The sequence below is a fragment of the Gossypium raimondii genome, chromosome 11 (assembly GCF_025698545.1).
Source record: "Gossypium raimondii isolate GPD5lz chromosome 11, ASM2569854v1, whole genome shotgun sequence".
Lineage (NCBI taxonomy): Eukaryota > Viridiplantae > Streptophyta > Magnoliopsida > Malvales > Malvaceae > Gossypium > Gossypium raimondii.
Window position 1 is genome coordinate 56,117,321 of NC_068575.1, and position 10,660 is coordinate 56,127,980.

Sequence of the window (10,660 nt, forward strand, 5' to 3'; positions counted from 1 at the left end):
GAAAAATACCATAACAAGAGTTAATAAGTATATTTAATTTTAAGATCTTAAAATTCAAATCTCATTGTCCAACGTTTTCTTAAAAGAACTAAATCAAAATAAACTTAAAAACTGATAATAACATATTTTTTACAGATTTACAAAATCTTTGATTCTATAATATTTACCAAACCAAATAAACCTTCTATCAGTGAAATTTGAAACTGTAGAACTGGTAAGAAAATTATAGTGGAAAAAGTCGAAATTTCTCTGGTTGAAAATTCAGTGGGAACCTCCACTCTAAAGAGTAATCTTTTTCATTAGTCGAGTCAGATAGCAAATCAGATCGTAAAACGAAAAAGAAAATCCCAAAACCTCAACACTACCAGTCCTATAATTCGCCCACCTCAAAGCATCATCTGAATATCCATTGTAGGTGGGGTGGTCCTTGAATGGGATAGCCTCCTACATCCTGATAATATCATTTTTGGTCATCACTTGGAACTATTAACCAACAAAGATGGTCATTCTGAACTAGAAAGAGATAGGGCAATGTAGCTTGTCAGCGGTGGCAACCTAGCATCATCCAAAACCAATTTACAACACGAACAGATGCCGTTCCATTCTATCATTTATGTCCTTGCATGTTCAGGGATCAGACGTTGCCGTAGTTCATCAGATGCACCAGCCAGTTCTGCATAACCATTTACATATGAACAATACACGGCAAATTTTAAGAGAATCATAGTGATGAGGTGAAACTTGTTTACCTTTAGCTGTGAAATTGAATAGCGGAGGTAGGGCTTGCCCGTTAGGCAAGCATACATTAGGGTCCCTTAAATTATCGAAGAAAGGGTGTGCACATGCCTCCAACTGAAAGCCAGGAAGTTTCATCTCATTAAATGCAAACATAAAGGATGGTTACTTACAAAATTAGAAGTTCCCAATCAAGGTCGAGGTCTAAAGAACAAATGATATGTAACCAAAAACAACAATAATATATTGCAAAATTCTCACAGAGGTGCAACGTATGTTTGGTGAATATTGAAGCAGCCTTGACACAAGATCCACCGCAGCAGGGGGAAATTGCTTGTGAAATATCTGAAAGTTGTAATTTGAATAAGATTTCCACTTTTATGTACAACGTATAACAAGGTAACTAGAAGATGATCCAATCAGCTCACCTTATGCCATGGATGAGCTTTGATCTGAGGGAACTTAAATTCAGTGTAATTTGGATTCATGCATTTAATTTCTTCTCTGGTCGGTGTTCCCAGTATCTAATTAAATAAAGCAGAAGAAAGTGAAAAGATGAGAATCGTAGAAAAAGAAAAGCAGAAGTAAACACTTGAGGGGAAAAAAAAAGGCACAGATGAACACCTTAATAATTTCCACTAGTTGATCGACACCACTTTCACCAGGAAATAGCGGCTGCAAACGGAATACCAAATATGAATTATTGCACAGAACAGAGATTCTCTTCAAAAGATGCAACTTTTACATGCTACAAATGGATGCCTTAGATAAGCACTCCAAAAGTATATAGATGGCAGTATAGTTTTGCAAAATGTGCTTTCACGACTTTTAGGATGTCAAAGGCCTGAATAGCATAGTAAGAAACTAGAAGGGCTCAAAAGAATAATGGCATCAGAGAGACATTGCAGACATAGATGCCCAAAGCAAAATGAAACAATGTTTAAATGCAGCAACACATATCATGAATATGCGGAGCAAAGAATGCTATTAAAGCAATACTAGAGCCATGCAAAGTATTAGAGAGGTAAATATAACATAAGTTGGCATCAATCTGAATGTAAAAGAAACTTTAATTTATAAACTCACATGTCCAAGCAGAAGCTCAGCCATGACACAACCAACAGACCACATATCAATAGCAGTGCTATACACCGTCGCCCCGAATATAAGTTCTGGAGCCCTATAATATCTTGAGCATATATATGATATGTTAGGTTCGCCTGGTACCTAAACATTGCAGAGTAAATCTTGTATAAGTTTTAGACGAAAAAAAGACTGTCACTTTCCAAAATATTGAAGTATTGAACATACCAACATTTTTGCACTACCAAAATCACATATCTTCAACTGGTGAGTGTGGGGATTGACCTGCAAATACATAGCAACATAAGCTCTAACATGCTTCAATATTTGGTAATAAAAACTTTATCAAAAGAATAACAAAAAGCAATGTGTAATGGATGGATAATGGAGACAGCTAATATTATATTTAGAAAATATAAATAATTCATTTTAGCAAGCATCTCATGGCGTTAGGAGTACTTTTGTTAAAAGTCCTCTTTTTTCAGTTTCCTTATTTTATTAGAAGTCCTATTTTAGTTTTAGTTCCCTTCCACTTCGAAAGAATAAACATAAATAATCTCTATTTAAAGTAATAAAAACAAGTCAGAATTTTAATGCAATTACAGAGGTTTAATACTTCTCTTTTGTAATAAATCTAAGGTTAGGAGCTCCCTTCAATGAGTTCCACATATTCATCATAGGTTATCTCGTGGTAGAAACCATAACAAGGGGAAAGCCCATTCAATCAAAGCAGACTTTACCGCGAAAGTAACTAGATCCTTAATTTGTGAACTTAACACAATGACATGGTAAAGCCGATAAAATTTCACAGACAAGGACCATATTATATCATAAACATACACAATAAATGCTTTAGACAAGCAGTATGCCTGACCACCATGAAAAGAGAGTGTCACACATTATAGCGCACTCAAGTTGATAACAATTTTGTCAAGTAAAGGTGAACCATAATATCAACCTCCACCTTATAATAAAAAGGCAAAAAAGCCTCACCAGTAAATTTTGAGGCTTAATATCACGATGACAAACACCAACCACGTGATGTAAATAATTCAGAGCACGACAAATCTGCAAAAACAATATAGCTTGTCACAATATGCACTGTGAATACATACAGCTGGAATATATTAGCAAAGCAGAGCCAAGGATCACCTGGTATATATACAGCTGCACATGAAGAATGGGCACATGATAGTTCACTTTGGTGTAGTGCTTTGAAACTTGGTAAACAGTTTCCGGTACATACTCTAGAACAAGATTAAGATAGAGCTCATCTTTGTCAGTGTTTGAAAAGAAACAGTGCTTCAGTTGAACCACATTAGGATGGTCAAGTATACGCATAATCTGGAGTTCCCTATTTTTGTATCTTTTATCCTGCGGAACCTTCTTTATAGCAACAGATTCACCTCTTTCCAAGCACTTGGCCTACATTAACATAAAGTCTCATGTAAAACTCAAAGAGACAGAATATTCTGAATAAATGCAGATACCAAAGACAAAGGGTTACAAACAAGAAAAGGGTTAAGAGCCAATAAATTTATACCTGAAAGACAACGCCAAATGAACCTCTGCCAATCACACGCTCTGCCATGTAAGAGATTGTCTGAAGCCCAAGAAAAGAAATGCAATATTATGCGTTAATTGCAGCTTAGTCCAAATAGAATTATCAAATGAAATGAACCACCATGCATGTAAACCAAGACTCTGACATGACAATGACTTGAGCAAACTATTGAGCTGTGTTCATTTTTTAAATAACAACTAAAACAAACAGCCTCCGCAGGAAAACTTATCTCCACCCCATCAAGAAAGAAAAGGGCATGGAAAAATTTACAATCCAGATAAGCAGTTATGTACAACAAAACGTCATCCAAAATAAATCACCTGTTTTGGTTTCCCATCCCGACCACCAATAGTAGCTGAAATTATCTGACCCGTTTCTGTTCCATTTCCATTAATAACAGGAGCCTCCATATCCTGTGAAATACAAGTTACAAACAATAGTTTAGAAATAATCAAGGAAATAGATAACTGTAGGCAGCTTTGAATCATTTCAGAGAATCAAGTAACAATTTCCAAAAAAGTTGCTCAGAAGATCTCTTGTAGAACCATGAGCCATAGCCTGAGGAATAAGTAGATTGCTTCCTCGTTGATTCAATCCATAGCCCTCATTAAGGCTCAATCCAAGTCATAACATGGAAAGGAAAAGATTATTCCTCATTGATTCAATCCATTGCTCTTGTTAAGGCTCAATTCAAGTCATATGCATAGAAGGAACATTATAATCACTTCAAACTATATCAACAGCTTCTGACTTTTTAAGTTTGAAGAAGTGAATAACTTCTTAGATGGTATTCCAGCTTACCTGGTTATAAATTTAAAACAAGGTGGATATGAAGACAATATTTAAGAGGGACATTTCAACATATATGTAGTGCTAACTCTGAGAGTATAAGACCAAGCAATCACCTTCTCATCTGGGTCAGCTGTTTTCTCATCTCTAATTCTCATTTCATGCATTTCATTAGGGAGCAGATCAACATCTGGCTTTTCGGTTCTAGCAACAGAAGTTACATAGGACGTACTTGCTACAGTTTCCAGAGATGAAGAAGCCATATGTTTCTCTCTATCAGTGGTACTCCTCTCAACAAAATTTGATGCCTCATTTACCTTGCATTCTGATTCTTGATCAACCTTTGCCCTCTTGGTGCCAGTATCCCCACTCTGATGTGAAAATAAAAATCAATCATAAAACCAAAAATAAAGAAAACAAGCATCCTCATAGTAATAGAGAACATTCATATTGCTATCTTTGTATACTTGTCTCATTGTAGATCTCATATGTTATCTTTTCATCAGAACGGAATTTTATATATACAGAAGGTAGTGACTTTGAATGATGAAGTAACAGTTTAAAGTGCATAAATATTACATAAAGAGAAACAGGCAAGTAGCTCATATGTTTACAAGATGCAGATTAACATTCAGTTCTCCTCCTCCTTTAAACAACTCTTATCACTTGTATAAGATCTTGTGGCTCATTTGGTTATCTAAAGGGAAACCCAGATTAAGCTCAACAGTTCAAGGAGGATAGACAGACTTAAAAAACCCAGTCTGAAACTTAATGGTCAAATCTCAAATTAAGTGGAATCCATCTTTTCTATTGTAGTTTGCTTTACTACTCTGCAGTAGGTGTAAAGGCAATAGAAAGAAACGATGTAGAGGCTCAAATGTAATTTTCTAAGTTCCTTTCCATTCTAGACTTCAGTCCATGATCACATATTGAAGTTAACATCACAAGGACCCAACCATTTAGGTAAGTAATATGTCTGCAGCATTTTACCTCTATAATAAAGCCCCTACCAAGAAAAAAGAAAGTTCGTTTAAGACATTTCCCATTCTCAGGAAAAACCAAAATTGGTGATTTGACCCATCACCAACCTAAAAGCAAAGCTCTACAGAAGATACAACCATTGCAGCCTGACTTTCCATAAACCACCATGGTAAACATATAATCTAAAACTAAAGGTTGGCTTATGACAATTACACGCATAAAAGCATAAGCATGACCTTATGCTATTGATATCAAGATATCAAGATATCCTAAATCAGAAAATCAAAGAAGAGATCCACCAACGTTGATCAATAAATGAATAGAACACAATCAAAGTCGATACAAATATGCAAGACAATTCAAAAAGCACGGCAATAAAACCTTTTCAGAAACAAAAGCAATGAAGCAAAAAGCAAAAGACTTAAGCTACCAATGCCATTCCTCTCGTCCTCGCTTCAACCTTCAAAAACTATTATATTTATAAAAACAAAAAAAAACAAAGAACAAAAAGAGAATAATAGTTAAACAACCAGCTATAAGACAAAAATAATTACGCAACCAGAACAAAAGAAATCACATATATAGCATTAAACAAATAATAATCCAGCTAAATCTAGATATAATCATAACAAAAATATATATTTTCTCCATTTATCTAATGAAGAAAATTGAATAACAAACAAAAAATCAATATTTTCGGTGAGCAAAACTTATAAAAGAAATCCAAAAATCCATTCCGTTTTTCTAGCATTTCTATAAACATTACAAAAAGAGAGATTAGCGTCAAATAAATCCATGAAAAAAAACAGAACTTACGGGATCGGAAGAACTAGAAGAACGACCGGAAGCAATGCTCTTGAGACGACGCATCACATTCATGATTTTAGACCGTAACTTCTTGAAGCTAAAACAACGATTTTGGCTTTCACAACAGATACGAGAAGAGAAGAGAGAAAACCTGCTTTCTCTCTTCTTCTTCTCCGTCTTCGATCCTATAACCAGAATTACAGATGGTGGCAAAACCAACCCAAAAGGAAATAAAATATAACAAATTAACGTAATCAACAAAAATTATAACTTCACTACATTTATTTTAAAACATTTTAAATAAACATAAATGTTTTTTTTTTATTTTCTCAAGTTCTCTTTTCCTTTTTCTTTCTTTTCTCTTTGAATATCTAACAAAACTCAATTTAAAATTTATATATTTTTTTTAAAAAAAACTAAGGAAAGGGAAACTTTCTGTCTATAGAAATTTTTTTGTTCCATAAAACCCACCAAATGTCTTTCCTGGTTTGATTTTTCGTTGGTCAAAGCTGGACCAAAAGCCAATCATACAAGCCTAATCTATTGCTAACTTCAGTCAAACGGGAAATATGATCCGTCGATTCCTTACAAAGAGAGATCCAACGATCGGGTACAATAAGGACTTTTAGGTAATTACAGCTCTCCTTTATGTAAGGGAGGTTCTTGAGACAGATTTTTCATTTTCCCCTTGACGGGATATTCGGGGGAACTTTGACCAATCTTTGACGCATCTTTTGGCGGTTAAATTTTATATTAATTTCCTTCTAATTCAGAAATTAATAGACTCTAATATGTATTTTTAATTTCCTTTTTATATTATTATTATTATTATTATTATTATTATTATTATTATTATTATTATTATTATTGTGGGTTTAGGTCAGTCTATGTGTAGACTTGTTTTTCTTATAATATAATAACATTACGCGTGATTATTTTTTAATTGAAATTTGAATGTGCCTGTAAAAAGCCAACAACAACAAAAAAACTACGCTTAAATTATGCAGTTTTCTAGGCTTCACCATTACTATAAGCTATACATGTTTTTTTCTAAATTATGCAAAAAATTTGTATAAATAATATAAAAATTCAAAGACGAGAGTTGAAGTTGAAAACTCAAATTATATTTTTTATTACATTCAAATATTTGACCGCTTTGAACTCAATTTTGAATCTAGCAAATGAGTTTCGTTCCTACGCATAAAGATGATAAATCATGATGTTTTATAATTATAAAGTGATGTACCAAGAAAATAATTATAATGTATGATTATAAAGTGTGTAATGATAAATAGGGGAAGGCTCGCTATGCACAGAAGCTGTAAGGAAGGCACGATGCAATTGTTGGCCCATCAGAAACTCAGTCCAATGGTTGCGCCATCTTAAAAATTATGGACCAGAAGCCCCTAAGAATATGAAAAACACCACCTTTTCCGAAGTTTAGCAATATCGGGTTTTAAAATCTAGGCTTAAAATTATATTAAAATATTATTTGATAAACTAAAAAAATTTAAATAAGTATATAATTTTGTAAATACGGGGAAAATATACAATTATATTGTTTCATAAAAATAATTTTTAATAGGATAATACTAAATTTTAATTATTTCATAATTTTAATTTTATTAATATAATATTTTACATTATTATAGATAGTTTTAGATAAAATTAAATATAATAGTTTAAATATTTCATTTTTAACAAAAGTAAAAACATTAGTTGTTTTTAATATAGTTATAAAATCAATTTAACCAACTACCTATTACTTCACACATTTTTTGGAAAACGTTGAATTAACTGAAATAAAAAATCAATAATTTATTAAACATAAATTCAATACAAGCTACAACGTAAGTAGGCAAGATATTTGAAAAATGTTTGAAAGCCATACTATCTTCTTCTTTTTTTACGATTATCAAGAGAAAGTAAAATATCTCATACTTAAACGTGTTTGATTTTTGTTTTGCCCTGAATGGGAATGAAATTTAATATTCTCTTTTAGGGTTGAATTTTGGAGAAGGGAATGTGTAAACCCTGTAGGCAATTTAGTGGCTTTTTCCTTCATTTGTGGGGTTAATTTTGTTCCTAAATTATGTGTCCAGTAGCAGACAAGGGTGGTGCAGCTTTCTGACCACGATATCATTGCATGAAGACGAGCCACAATCATGTCACCCCAAAACGTCCAAATTTCACATTTTATCTCTCTTGATGTGAAAGATTTAAGGATAGCCTTTTAGTAAGTTCGACATAGGCCTGTCCATGGGCCCGGGCGGCCCGGCCCGGCCCGGCCCGACGACCTGCCCGAAATATGGGAGGGTTCGGGTAAAAATATAGGCCTGAAATATAGGTTTGGGCAAAAAAACAAGGCCTGTTTAAAAAATGGGCTGACTCGGGCTCAACTTTTTTGGCCTAAGCCCAGCCCGGCCCGAATATAATAAATATATATATTTTTTTTTAATTTTTAATTTTTAATTTTAAAATACTTTAAAAATATTTTTTTATTTTTTTTATTTTTAAAATATTTTTTTTGTGTTTATTAAAAATCGGGCCGGGCTCGGGCTTATTATTTTTTCCCGGGCTCGAACCCGGCCCGGCCCGGCCCATGGACAGGTCTAGTTCGACAGCTATACATGCATTATTGTTTGGATTTCAAAATTTTCTCCCATTTTAATTTCATATGGAATTAATGATTTAAATTTTAAGATTTTTTTATCAAAACAAATTATTAATATCTAAAATTTTGTTCTCATACTAGCCAAAGTTTTTGCATTAAAAAAAACAAAATTTTATGGCCATCTTTAAAACTATCGTTCTTGGATTGTGACCCAAGGTTCCCCCACATAAAAACCAAACCAAGCTAACCAAAGCTGGCAAACAAACCATATCATTATCCAAAAAACGCTGTTACTATTTCGGCTCTTCTCTTTTAGTCAAGTAACCTCCAAAAACGTGGTGTCGTTTCATTGGCTTATCAATTTATCACGTAGACACTAGACAATGCCAACCACCAAAGCTTGCTTAACCAGTTAAGGTATTCATTGTCCCATAAGTGATCTAAGTTCAAATTGTATTAATCGTACTGCCTAATTAAAAAAAAAAAAAAAAGCAAAGCTTTCTACGAGAGGACATGCTTCCTCATTTAATGCCCATTTGCAACTTAAGCCTCAAACCCAATCTAAATTGCACCGGCAGCGCGTTGGCCTTACTTGCCCAGCCGCCATGTGTTAGTAATATAGTTTTAATTTAACTTTCAGTTAGTTAGTTAGCAGTTATGTTTCTGTTATTTCCTTTCTAAGTTGTATATAACAAGACCTTTGCATTAAAAATAGATTGAGCAGTTTCATATATTTTTATTCTACATGGTATCAGATGTAAAATTTTCTATTCTCTTGTATTTTCCTGCACTTTCTTGCTTCTCAAACACTCTGTCTCTTCGATTTTTTTTTCCAATGGCACTCTATGATCCTACACTACCTTCTAGTCCTTATTACCTTCATCCAAATGAAAATCCAGCCTTAGTTCTTGTTTCTCCTGCCTTATCAAGCTCGAATTATCATTCTTGGTCTCGAGCAATGACAATGGCGCTTTTATCCAAGAACAAACTTCAATTTGTTGATGGCACAATCACAGTTCCGCTCAGAACGGATCCTCTTTATCCAGCTTGGGAAAGGTGTAATACTATGGTGATTTCTTGGCTGCATCACTCTATCTCACCTTCGATCATGAATAGTATTCTTTGGCTCGATTTTGCTTATGTTGTTTGGCGTGATCTCCGTGAACGTTTTTCTCAAGGAGATGTTTTTCGCATTTCTGATCTCCAAGAAGAGATCTCTACTTTCAAGCAAGATGATCGCTCGGTCACTGATTACTTTACTGAGTTGAAGATTCTCTAGGACGAGTTGATGAATTTTCGACCGATTCCTGTCTGTTCTTGTCCAACATCTTGTTCCTGTGGTGTTTTTGCTACTCTTCAGAAATATCATGATAATGACTATGTTATTCGTTTTCTTAAAGGCTTTCATGATCGTTTTGCTGCTGTTCGCTCTCAAATTATGCTCATTGATCCGTTGCCTACGATCAATAAAGTTTTTTCTCTAGTCATTCAACAAGAACTCCATCTTACTGCTGGATCTTCTCAAGTTTTGTTTGTAACACACTGCGCCAACATTCTTCTTCCAAGAAATCTCAGGTAAAATCGCTTCCTGATTCACCGCAGTGCACTTTTTGTGGCAAATCCAGGCATACTGTTAATACCTGCTATGAGAAGCATGGTTATTCACCTGGTTATAAGTCTCGTGGTCGGGCTTCTCGTGCACACACTGTGCTTGATGGTAGTGCTGCACAATCCTTGAACCCTTCACAATCTGTTGCTACATTGCTATCTGATTCTTGTGTTACTTTGACACAAGACCAATTACAACAACTGTTTGCATTGCTTCCATCTTCCAACTCTACCACCCCACCTTATGTTACCAACACTGCCTCTTCCTTACATCAAATGCCTTCTACATCTGCATGTAACCTCTTTTCCTTTCAATCACACAATTGGATCATAGATACTGGTGCGACTGATCATATTACACATTCTTTATCCTTATTTGCCTCTTTTACTTCAATTAAACCTGTGTATATCAATCTTCCTAATGGCACCAAAGTTTGTGCTCGATTTTCTAGCACAGCCATTTTCAATGATAGCCTTTA

At 34.2% G+C, this 10,660-nt stretch overlaps 1 protein-coding gene across 4 annotated transcripts; it reads right to left on the reverse strand.

Moving 5' to 3' along the window:
- Positions 1–162: 162 nt before the first annotated feature.
- LOC105802657 (shaggy-related protein kinase theta) lies at positions 163–6,321 on the reverse strand. 4 transcript variants are annotated; one of them, XM_012634427.2, is made up of 14 exons: positions 5,969–6,321; positions 5,583–5,621; positions 4,288–4,542; positions 3,703–3,795; positions 3,362–3,421; positions 2,971–3,243; positions 2,812–2,886; positions 2,047–2,103; positions 1,822–1,962; positions 1,360–1,410; positions 1,164–1,259; positions 997–1,080; positions 750–852; positions 163–673 (listed from the first exon to the last, which is right to left on the reverse strand). In XM_012634427.2, the coding sequence occupies exons 1-14, from the start codon at positions 6,029–6,031 to the stop codon at positions 612–614; spliced, it is 1,452 nt and encodes a 483-aa protein (XP_012489881.1). In that variant the 5' UTR covers positions 6,032–6,321; the 3' UTR covers positions 163–611. The 4 variants fall into 4 exon arrangements, with proteins under 4 accessions (XP_012489881.1, XP_012489886.1, XP_012489884.1 ...); XM_012634432.2 differs by having other exon boundaries at positions 5,534–5,621; positions 5,969–5,995; XM_012634430.2 differs by lacking the exon at positions 5,583–5,621 and having other exon boundaries at positions 5,969–6,320.
- Positions 6,322–10,660: the final 4,339 nt, after the last annotated feature.

Coding starts and splice junctions, on each gene's coding strand:
- LOC105802657 (XM_012634427.2), bottom strand. CDS start 6,031: ATGAATGTGATGCGTCGTCTCAAGAGCATTGCTTCCGGTCGTTCTTCT. Junction 1,963..2,046: donor TTGGTAGTGCAAAAATGTTG/GTATGTTCAATA, acceptor TGCAATGTTTAG/GTACCAGGCGAACCTAACAT. Junction 853..996: donor CAAACATACGTTGCACCTCT/GTGAGAATTTTG, acceptor CCTGGCTTTCAG/TTGGAGGCATGTGCACACCC.